This window comes from Salvia hispanica, chromosome 3 (genome assembly GCF_029641045.1).
Source record: "Salvia hispanica isolate PSC_SH4W2 chromosome 3, Shi_PSC_v1, whole genome shotgun sequence".
Classification (NCBI taxonomy): domain Eukaryota; kingdom Viridiplantae; phylum Streptophyta; class Magnoliopsida; order Lamiales; family Lamiaceae; genus Salvia; species Salvia hispanica.
In genome coordinates, this window is record NC_142694.1 from 52,694,130 (window position 1) to 52,706,246 (window position 12,117).

The window sequence follows — 12,117 nt, forward strand, 5'->3', positions numbered from 1 at the left end:
AGAGAGGAACATTAGTTTCAAACCTTTGTTTTAAATTCTTCAGAATGAATTACGCACCAAAATTCTTCAGAATGAGTGTACTCGATTATGCCATCAACAGTCCAATTTGGATAATGTGGAAGCCGTGCAGTCACTGGAAACAAAATATCCACAGCTGCACGATTAAGCACCATAGCAGCATCCTCAATAGGTTTAATAATATCCTGTGAGTCGTCATTATCAATACAATAAGTGTCCAGTTGAAAACATTAATCTACAAGATTAAACGACGGTTCATTGGTTTTAAAGAAGGATGCCTGCAACAAGAGAGGCTGAAGATATCACAAGTAGAAAATGAATCATAGCAAAGTAAACATAGAATTTAACTGATTGAAATGCATTTGGATCTGCTTTAGCTTCAAGCAAACACTTAAGAAATTTTTTATCGCCTTCTTTTGCAGCAGATGCCAATGGACTAAAACCAGTGTAATACAAATTTGGGTTTGCACCAGCCTGCAAAGAGAAAGCAACATGTAGTGCATAATTTATCAACGGACATCCCCCAATCTCAAAACAACGACATGGCTAACAGAAAGTTACACAAGACAGATATTTCCATTTCACAAAAACATACCTCAAGAAGCAAATTTAGGCATTCAAATGAGCAAGACTTGACTGCACATACAAGAGGGGTGTCGGCAACTGCATAATAATAAGCTGGCTGCAAAATGGAAAGCAGCAAAGGGATCATTCTCACCAGATTATATCATAAGCGAGTACAATAAAGATATTCATAACTATCATCGACAAAGGGATTAATCTCGTGGCCCACATTTGCGCCACGAGACAAGAGACCCTTGGCAGCCTCAACATTTCCACGAGAAACAGCAATCTGCAAAGGTGTTCCATCTACAGAATCTGCATCTACAACAGCACCTTCTATCAGCAACAATTCCACAAGCTCCATCTTATCTGGAACCAAACCACTGGATTAGAGCTTATAACACCAACAGCACAGTCTTTCACAGCATTACAACTACAAAACCACTGACTGTTTAGAACTGCAAAGTGCAACGGAGTGAATCCCTCAACATTTGCAAGACTAATTTTAGCACCCTGTTTGATGAGAAACTCCACAATTTTGACATTTTCCCCTTTGACAGCTTCTACCAGAGGAGTATCCCCTGAATCAGTATTCAATCCTCAGATCAAACATTACAATCCTCAGATCAAATTGACTCAAAATAGCATGAATATATGAGGGGAGAGAACTCTTGTAAGTCGAGGCATCTATATGAACTTGGACGTCCTCAATCAAGAATTTGCAAATATCAAAATGTCCAATTCCAGCCGCGTGATGCAAGACAGTCCGGCCAGTAGAAAACTCGTTGTATTCATCGCAAATTTAGCGGAATTCCAACTCATCATCAACCTTTTTCCTAAGTACTAGAATCCGACATTAAAAAAAAAACTATAATCGGAAATCAAGAAAAAACTTCACCCCTAAGTTGTTCAAGGTCTCCATTAGCAACAGCTTGGAAAATCGCTGAACCTGCCGTTTTCACCAACTGTAAAATTGAATCAAGAAGAGATATGGCGCAAGAAATTGAAACAGAACGGGAGCTAAGCAAGTTACCATTTTCAGAATTTGAAGCCATGACATTCAAATTCTTAAGAGAAATTGATTTTAACCGCTCCACCTTATTTATAGAGTGCCGCCAAAATTGGGCAGGAGATCGTTTAGCAGCGTTTTATTTTTTTTCTTTTGTAGCAAAATGCCCAAAACTATTATTCCAATGCCAATAAAACAAAAATTATACGTACTATACAACTATAAAGATGCATTTGAAAAAAATTCCTCTTTCTAAAATAAAAACAAAACAAATATAAGTGCTTTGTCCATAATTAGCAGTGAACGGGAGGTTCTAGAATTCTTATGTTGGAGGGTCCAAACTACTAACTATTAACGTTTTTGAGATATTTTTGTGCAAATGTCGTCGTTGTGACATTGACAATAGAAATAGAAGATGTGAGAGAGATATGCACATCAAGAGAGAAACAAGAGGATAAGTATTTTGAAATCATACAATATTTTTTCAATAATATTTTGCGCAATTGCTTGAGCAAAATCATTGTGTGGGGCAGGCGGGATCAGACACCATAGCATGAAGTGGAAGTTTTGATGCGGAAAGAACCGGAAGCTAGGAAAACAACAGGTGGTTGTACGGAGGAAAGTAGAACAAATATTTGAGTGCATACATTTTGAATTTAGTATCTCAAATTTGATTCAGTTGGCAACAAATATTTGCAGTGGAATATGAATCAAATGTACTACATGAGTGTGACAAGAATTACTATGATCTAAAATTGGGGAAACAATACAAGTCCATAATCTCGTGGGGGCTGCTCATCTGACACAACAAGGCAAAGCAATCAAACATAGTAAATCTGTCAACAAAAAACACAACACTATAAGTATTTTAGTAACAAAGAAATGAAACAATATTAGAATTTGTATAGATACCCCAATGCAAAACAGGCTTCGTTGTCGTGAGGATCTAACGAGAAGGCAAGGCCTGCCAAGAGGAATTTCTTCACAAACACACGCATTAACTGTTAGATGCTGAATTGATACCAGTGATGCAGATATGGAGTTTGATGATCACCTTGAATATCTCATTCGCTGCAGCAGCATTGTTTAGATGAATGGGGTCGGTGAGGTCTGGCTTGAGTCTAAACCATTTCAGAGCATCTATAACTGCATAATTGCCTAAACCCAAGTGCGCTTCCCACAAGCTTCGCTTTGATATCAATGTGGGGTTAGATGGATCAAGATGACTAGCCTACGCATAACGCATCACATATATTATTTACAGACGAGATGATCAACTCACTTAGAAGAACAAAAGTTTACCATTTTATATTTCATCATTGCCTGCTCGTATTCCTTGTTGCTCGCGTCATGCATGCCTCCGAGCTTTAGTTCAGTCAACCCCATTGTCAGTTTCTCCACACTCTGCAAGAGATGTGATGAGAGAGAGAGTGAGAGAGGAAGGTTGATACAATGTAAAAGTAGTTTCAGACCATTGTTCTAAAGTCTTCTGAATCAATGTACTCGATTATGCCATCGACAGTCCAGTTTGGATAATGTGCAATTCGTTCAGTCACTGGAAACAAAATCTCCACAGCTGCACGATTATGCACAATAGCAGCTTCCTCAATAGGTTTAAAGATATCCTGTCATATCAATACAAATCGAGATATTAGGACAGAACGCACCAAATTTATATTCTTTGAGTCGTGAAAAGACACGAGAATTAGTTGGTTTCAAATAAGGATGTCTGAAGATATCACAGGTAAATAAAGGGAAACAGAGAAATTAACTAAGGAATTTGGATCTGATCCAGCTTCAAGTAAACGCTTGAGAAATTTTGTGTCGCCTTCTTTTGCAGCAGATGTTAAAGGACTTGACCCACCGCAATACAAATTTGGGTCCGCACCAACCTGCAAAGAGAAAGTACTTCTTAACCGATATGATAACACTTGAAAAGCAATTCAAGAAACCTGTAAATGAGGAACAGAGCTAAAGAAACCTGAGATATTTCCTTTCGAGTATTTCCATTTCACAAAAGCATACCTCAAGCAGCATATTCAGGCATTCAAATGCGCGAGATGAGCGAGACTTGACTGCACATACAAGAGGGGTGTCCAAAACTTCAAGATAAAAATTGGGCTACAAAATGGAAAGCAGCAAAGGGTATTATCTCACAAGATTATATTAAGTCAAAGGATCAGATCATTGTGATTAGCTAAAGAACCAAACTTCACATGCTATACAAATCAAAAGTTTAACAATTATATTCGTCATCGTATAAGACAGAAAAACTGCTGGACTAATAACAAACAATGATTTAAACAAGACTGAAGGTTGCGGTTGCCCACATCCGCGCTAAGAAACAAGAGAACCCGGACAGCCTCAACATTTCCACGAGAAATAGCAATTTGTAAAGGTGTTCCATGTGAAGAATCTACTTCTACTAAAGCACCTCCCACCAGCAACATGTCCACAAGCTCCATATTATCTGAAACAACACCAATTAATTTGAGAATATAACACTATTAGCAAAGTGCTACAACCACAAAAGCAGTGACCTTTTAGAAGTGCATGGTGCAACGGAGAAACTCCCGCAATATTTGGAAGACTAATATCAGCACCATGTTTGATGAGAAGCTCCACAATTTTGACATGTCCCCTTTTGGCAGCTTCTGCCAGAGGAGTAACCCCTGAATCAGTTTGATTGTGTCAGTATACAAGAATCATAGTAAGTGTGAAATTAATAAGAGTATTAAGAAGAAGCGAGAAAGAGAGAACTCTTGTAAGTCAAGGCATCTGTATAAACTTTGACGTTGTTAATCAAGAATTTGCAAATCTCAAAATGACCAATTTCAGCGGCGTGATGCAAGACATTCCGGCCAGTGGAGAAGTCACTATATTCATCGCATATTTTTCGGAACTCCCACTCATCATCAACCTTTTTTCTGATTGCTGAGAAATTAAAAAAGTAGTAGTATCAGAAAAAAGCGAGAATGCAGAAATCAAGAAATAAGAAGAAAGAAGAAGACTTCACCCTTAAGTTGGTTAAGGTGTCCATAAGCAGCAGCCTCAATAATCGCTGCACCTGCCATTTTTACCGATTGTAAAATGAGTTTGGTGATAATTGAAACAGAAAGGGTTTTGTAATCAACTTACCAATTTCAGAAGTAGAACCCATGGCGTTCAACCTGATTACTACTAATTCTTTAACCAAATCCACCAAAAATCGTGATAATTTCTCTTCTTCCTCTGTTTTGATTAATATGATCAAGAACCACGCACGCAAGTGTGATATGCAGGTCATGAGCGTGTTGGAGATACAGTAGTAAAAAAAATCGGAATTAGTGCTCACAACTTTTATGGTGGAGTAAATTCATCTTGCCCACTTTATCTATTTTGCATTTATTTCTTTCAAGAAATTTGTTTCTGCACTTCTTTAAACAACCATTTAGTTGATCACTCTTATTTTTTCCTTTTTTATTTATTTATTTTCTTTTTATTAATGTTTTATTCAAGTTTTAAATAAAATATTCATATCAGAAAATTAATCAATTGCAAGAGTGTAATGTCTGTCCATTCATTCCCTAAGTGTTGAGTGTAACGCCGGCCTAGAGATGTCAAGTGGACCGGGCCGGCCCAGCTCAACCCGGGCCCACCGAGGCCCAGGCCCATGTCTGAGGCGGGCTGGGCTGGGCAGGGGTGGGCTGGGCTGGGCTTTATTTCAATTTTGTGTATTTGTATTTTTAAAATATCGTAAATGTATTATACGCAAAAATAAAACATATAACTTGTATTTATATCTCATTAACTAAATCTAAATTTAAATAATGTGTTTAAGTTCATTTTATTGACTTTGTATTAACAATATTTTTCATATTTTTTATTCTATTTAAAAGAAAGTGTATAATTAAAGGAATAACTAATATTGTTAGTTTTGTTAGTAGATAATGACACATGAGTTGATGTTGCATTTTATAATTACAAGTATACGAACCTAACAAATTTAAAAAAATTTATAATTATTCATCAAATATCAAGGTTTGAACACGTAATATTCTTAAAGTTAAACTTCAAAACCATCTTTTTTACCTCTTAGATAAAAAAAATATATAAGAAAAAAATTAGATATAGTCAAAATTGAATGTCGCAATCATGATTTAGTAGGAAACTTTTGTTGATATTAAACTATTTACTGTTTCAATTCATTCGGAGACACCAAAAAAATTGAAATATTAGACAAAATTAACATGTCTCGTGCACAAGATAACATGCATAAATAGGAAAATATACTATTATTAGTAATTAATCACCTAATTACATTAAAAAACACTAATTATAGAAGGTGGACCTCTGATGGGCCCAGGCCTGGGCTGGGCTTCAGATGGTCATGGGTCTGGGCTAGGCCTGGGTTTACAAATCGGCCCAATTGGAGCCCATCTCAACTAATGAGCCCAGCCCAGACCTACTTCGTTTCATTAGTGGGCCGAGCCTGGGCCGCAGTTGAAAACTCTACGTCTGCCCTTTCGTTTCCTAAGTGTTTTGGGAAAACAACTTATTAATAAATTATTCATACTTAATCCCTTTTGGCTTTTACAAATTGTGATTAAGTATTATGTTTGAAGTACTTATCGAATGGTGAATGAAAAATAGTTCTTTGTCGTTTTGAGTAACAAACGTTTCAATAATCTGTAGTCTTCAAATAAAAGTTCATCAATGTTTTACAACGAGATAAAAATAAAGTTTCAAATAACAACGAATCGTTGGACTTCACAAGGGACTGTGCCACGCCGGGCAGCCACGTGAGCTCGCACCAGACAACCGCATTGCACGCCTATGGACTTTCGACACGAAAGAATAGACCACGTCTAAATACTTTTTTACATCAAGTCAAGACAAGATGCTCGACAAAATCACATCAAATGAAACACGTTTCTCAAATGACGACGCACGTTTTCCGAATTACAGTTGAACTAGATAGCCATTATTTTAGAAGACAACAAATCATAACATTTTTGCTAATTTGGTAGTGAGAATGATTGAAGTAAGTACTTATTCCTTTTAGTAAAAAGTTCTTACCCATTAGACAATGCATTTCCTCCTTAATCAAGCTTCTATCCATAAATTTCATGCACCCACTTCTTCTACAAATACTAAACTTCTTCCACGTTAATTTTTTTGATTCACCACAAAAATACTACCATCAATTAATCATCTAGTGAGAATTTTCTTCATGTGATGATTTAGAAAGTGCAGAGAGAGGGAGGGCGTAAGGCAGAGAGACAGAGAGAGTTGGTTGGAGGGAGGAAATGGTGGATGAAAGAGAGAGACGAGAGGGAGATGTGAGAGTGTCAAAAATAGTTTATGTGGAAATACTATCTATATACTCAAACGTCTCAAAATTCAACAAAAACAATCACAGCAATCTTATAACTAAACACAAAATCTAGCACTATAAGATTAACAATAACTAATGCCGATAAACTGAAATAATCAATATATAAAAAGTCAATATCCAATCTACTAATAAATTTTCACTTTAAATGGTTAATAGTAAGTAGTAATTTTCTTGATTACATTGTTCGGATCTCATGGGCTTGGCTTGGGCCTGCCCAACCTATTCGGCACAAGGTTCGCTCTTAGTCTCATTTATATTTGCATATAGTTTGGTCTTCACTATGTTGTTAGCCAACTTTAAAATTGTGATTTAATTCAAAGAACACTATCAAAAACTTTAATAATACTGGTATGCCTTGAATGGTTCGATACATATGGGTGTATTTATAGCTTTTGAGTGGTTTGTCAGTTGCTCTACTTTGTCGACATGATTTGATTTGATATCGACCCTGACTGGAATATGGTTTATGTTTCAGGATCGAAGATGGAAATAATGTTTGGTTGTTGTGGATGGCTTGGATCCGGAGTGGATTAAGCGTCCCGTGGATGGATCTGCTTGTGTTCACTTGATTTTGTTGTTTAAATTCTGCATCCTTGTTTGCCTCGTCTAGTAGTAGTAGATCTGCTTTAGCTTCATTTCTATCGGTTTAATTTCGTTTACTTTGCTTCGATCTTCGTTTTGCTTTGTTTTAACTGGTTGTTTCGTGATAAATATTGGAGAAGATGATGTCGCTGTTAGATAGTCCTTTAGTTAGTTATTTTGCAGCTTTTCAGTCGTACTATGCTGTTTTGGTGAATGGTCCCCACGTTTAGCTTTTCCCAAGTCTAGGTTAGCTTAGGAAGCTGTCTGCTTAGTCCAGTAATTGTCTCGCTCTATTTCGGTTAATATGCATGCTTTTATGTCTCTGCCTAGATCGAGCTGTTAGAGTAGAATATTTCATTTACCAAGTCTAGGAATTAAAGCTCAACCCCAAAAATTGCGTGGCAGCAGCCAAAAATAGTTCCCAAGTCTTCGAACATGTTTACTTGCGCATTCATCTCTTGGATTCGATCCCTACTTCCCTGTACTAGTTTTTCTTAGCTAAAGTGGGTTGAGGGTTTATTGAAGGGGGAGTTAAGGTAGTGATTGTGTGCCCAACGACAGGTAGCTCAAGATTCTCTAAGTTCCTAGACCAGTGTCTAGCGGATTTTCTGGATCGAGGGTTTTTTTAATTTTGAACACTCTTTCGCTGACCATTAAACTTTCAGCACTTCAATTATTCTTCTCCCGCACGCTTCCGCTAAACAATGCTTTTTTATTTTTATTTTTTTTATTTCATGTATTGTTAAGATGATATTAATTTTGAGTTGTTGATCATCAAAATGATACTCTGATTTTATTCGAGCTATATTCACATTTATTTCGAACTATGGTCGATTCGCGCCCTTTTTCCCCGCTTCTTTAATCCCCCCATAGTCACGATCAATCGTGTTTTATATTCTTAAAAAATGCAGTCGTGACACTTAATCCTAACACTTTATTTCTCTCCAAGAGTTTTGTGATGGAGAATATAAGCTTATTTTGAATTGTGAATGTAAGCTCTTTTGTAGAGTCTTGGTAAACACTTTGCATGAGAAAATAATGTTATTGATCTTAACGAACTTTGCTCTTGCATATTCAAGAATTCATTTTTTTCAACCTTCTTCATTTCTTTTATGTACTTTTGTAACACTTTGAATTCCATAGGCCATTTTAAACTCGCATCAAAGAAAATAAATATTGGAGTGTTCAAACGTGCATTAATGATAAATTGGAATACAAATTAGTCGCTGGAAATGCTGCATACAAATTCTCATTATTGTTTATTCAAATTATAAAGCACTAAATATTCAGATGATACTCGAATACAATCGAATCAAAGCTACCATGAAGCATATTTCTTCAAAGATGACCCGGGATCATCGTGCGCTAAATAAATACCATCGCTCTTCACCACAAACACATTTAAGGTATGATTAAGTTTGTAACTTCTAACTTTGTAAACATCAAAAGCTACTTGCTTCGAATTCCACCAAAAATGACAAAAGAATAAAGTAGAGCCCGAAATATTAGGGCAGAACTTCCACGAATAATTTTCACCTACAGTGATTTTATGAAACCCTAAATCGTCATCCCCGGATGCACAGTGCAATGTTAAAGGTTTGGACTTTTCCGGGAGAGAATTTATAATACGAACCCTATTATCAGTTTTTCGGAGGAAGCAGCCTTGAGCAGCAAATGACTGCAAAATGATTGGTATCACATAAACAACTAAATAAGTCTTGGACATGTTGAAAATGAGAGGGTAAGGTGATCAAATAATTCACCCCATTGATTTCATTATATAGGCCAACAAAAGGTTTACTTGCTAAATTTAGCTCATCGAAGATATAGATGTTACAAATCGTACATCGACTCATTATTATATTATTATCAATTTAGGATATATTAAATCGTGAGATTGTTTTAGTTGGAGTGGATGACTATGATTAATTATCATATGATTATCCATCTAGAATTAAATTGTAGGATTAAGTTTACGTATTTCACTTTCGGTTAGACAATTTCCTCTAATCAAAATCAATGAGAAGATTAAGAAAATATTAATTTCCTCTAATATTATTTTTAAAGCTATGTGATGGACCAAAATTGATTAATTAGAATTTATTTTTTGATAATTTATGTTTATTACATTTTGAATCGTATCATTAGAATTTGTAATTTTATACTCTCGTCCTGAAAAGTATGGACAAATTTTATTTTTAGTTTATCCCTGAAAAGTATAAACATTCTAATTTTATAATCTTTTTTTTTATCTTTAATGAAGTGAGACCTATTATCTACTAACAATACTTTATTTATATATATATATATATATATATATATATATATATATTTCCTACCTCTTTCTTATTTTATCAATTATGCATTGAAATTTGTATCGATCCGAATGTTAACATTAACCATAGAAATTGCTTCAGGGTCGAAATTCCATTCAGGGACTATTTTTCATACATGACATTCCAAGAATATAACGATGATAAATTAAGAGTAATAATTATTGTATTAGCAAGTAACTATCACCCACGTACTCATGATCACGTAACCGTCACTTATTCTTGCATTCCAATAATATAAAATTTGATTAAGTGGCATTTATGATTGAACATTTAAATCGTCACCGTTAACAATATTCTATATACACTCCTTTTTATAGAATATTATTGTATATACAATATTCTATATTCTATATTCTATATTTGATCCAAATATTAACATTAATCATAGGAATTTCTTCAGGGTCAAAATGTCATTCAAGGACTATTTTTCATGCATGGAATTCCAAGAATATAACGATGATAAATTAAGAGTAATAATTATTGTATTAGCAAGTAACTATCACTCAATTCCTCATGATCACGTAACTGTCATTTATTCTTGCATTCCAATAATATAAAATTAATTTGATTAAGTGGTATTTATGATTGAACATTTAAATTATCACCGTTAACGATATTCTATATACACTACTTTTTATAGAATATTCTTGTATATGCAATATTCTATATAGAATATAGAATATTCTTCTATATATAATATTCTATATAGAATATTCAATATACTATATTCTATACTCGACCAAATGTTAACATTAACCATAGAAATTGCTTCAGGGTTAAAATGCCATTCAGGGATTATTTTTCATATATGGAATTCCAAGAATATAACGATGATAAATTAAGAGTAATAATTATTGTATTAGCAAGTAACTATCACCCACGTTCTCATGATCACGTAACCGTCACTTAATCTTGCATTCCAATATTATAAAACTAATTTAATAGTGGCATTTATGATTGAACATTTAAATAGTCACAGTTAACAATATTCTATATATTCTACTTTTTATAGAATATTCTTGTATATACAATATTCTATACAGAATATTCTATATTCTATATTCGATTCAAATGTTAACATTAACCATAGAAATTGCTTCAGGATCAAAATGACATTCCTGGACTATTTTTCATACATGGAATTCCAAGAATATAACAATGATAAATTAAGAGTAATAATTATTGTATTATCAAGTAACAATCACCCACGTCCTCATGATCATGTACCCGTCACTTATTCTTGCATTCCAATAATATAATTAATTTGATTAAGTGGCATTTACGATTGAATATTTAAATTGTCACCGTTAACAATATTCTATATACACTACTCTCTCTATTTTCCAATATGTGGTATTTATAGATCTTGTAATTTTTTATATTCTTTTCTGAATGCCTTTTAATCAATTGCAAGAGTGTAACGTCTGTCCTTTCATTTCCTGAGTGTTGAGTGTAACGTCTGCCCTTTCATTTCCTAAGTGTTTTGGGAAAACAACTTAGTATTAAATTATTCATACTTAATCCCTTTTGGCTTTTACCAATTTTGATTAAGTATCATGTTTGAAGTACGTATCGAATGGTGAATGAAAAATAGTTCTTTGTCGTTTTGAGTAACAAACGTTTCAATAGTCTGTAGTCTTCAAATAAAAGTTCATCAACGTTTTACAACGAGATAAAAACAATATCGAATGGTGAATGAAAAATAGTTGTTTGTCGTTTTGAGTAACAAACGTTTCAATAATCTGTAGTCTTCAAATAAAAGTTCATCAATGTTTTACAACGAGATAAAAACAAAGTTTCAAATAACAACTAATCGTTGGACTTCACAAGGGACCGTGCCACGCCGGGCAGCCACGTGAGCTCGCACCAGACAACCGCATTGCACGCCTATGGACTTTCTACACGAAAGAATAGACCACGTCTAAATACTTTTTTACATCAAATCAAGACAAGATGTTCGACAAAATTACATCAAATCAAACACGTTTCTCAAATGACGGCGCACGTTTTCCGAATTACAGTTGAACTAGATAGCCATTATTTTATAAGACAACAAAACATAACATTTTTGCTAATTTGATAGTGAGAATGAGAAGTGACTACTTATTCCTTTTAGTAAAAAGTTCTTACCATTAGACAATGCATTTCCTCCTTAATCAAGCTTTTATCCATAAATTTCATGCACCCACTACTTCTCCTAACTTCTTCCCACTTTAATTCTTTTGATTCAC

The 12,117-nt window shown here is 34.5% G+C and overlaps 2 protein-coding genes across 4 annotated transcripts; both read right to left on the minus strand.

Moving 5' to 3' along the window:
• Window positions 1-209: 209 nt before the first annotated feature.
• On the minus strand, window positions 210-2,098 carry LOC148931064 (uncharacterized). Its single transcript, XM_089068125.1, has 6 exons — window positions 1,616-2,098; window positions 1,481-1,547; window positions 1,032-1,163; window positions 812-951; window positions 614-700; window positions 210-492 (listed from the first exon to the last, which is right to left on the minus strand). Exons 1-6 carry the CDS (start codon window positions 1,640-1,642, stop codon window positions 283-285), a joined length of 663 nt encoding a protein of 220 aa, XP_088924251.1. The 5' UTR covers window positions 1,643-2,098; the 3' UTR covers window positions 210-282.
• Window positions 2,099-2,214: 116 nt separating this feature from the next.
• On the minus strand, window positions 2,215-4,951 carry LOC125212300 (ankyrin repeat domain-containing protein SAT10-like). 3 transcript variants are annotated; one of them, XM_048112425.2, is made up of 12 exons: window positions 4,730-4,951; window positions 4,608-4,652; window positions 4,352-4,525; window positions 4,132-4,263; window positions 3,922-4,061; window positions 3,617-3,712; window positions 3,364-3,483; window positions 3,064-3,216; window positions 2,894-2,995; window positions 2,646-2,822; window positions 2,504-2,571; window positions 2,215-2,427 (listed from the first exon to the last, which is right to left on the minus strand). In XM_048112425.2, exons 1-12 carry the CDS (start codon window positions 4,875-4,877, stop codon window positions 2,334-2,336), a joined length of 1,449 nt encoding a protein of 482 aa, XP_047968382.1. In that variant the 5' UTR covers window positions 4,878-4,951; the 3' UTR covers window positions 2,215-2,333. The 3 variants fall into 3 exon arrangements, with proteins under 3 accessions (XP_047968382.1, XP_047968383.1, XP_047968381.1); XM_048112426.2 differs by having other exon boundaries at window positions 4,421-4,525; window positions 4,608-4,658; window positions 4,730-4,950; XM_048112424.2 differs by having other exon boundaries at window positions 4,608-4,658; window positions 4,730-4,950.
• Between the last annotated feature and the right edge of the window lie 7,166 nt (window positions 4,952-12,117).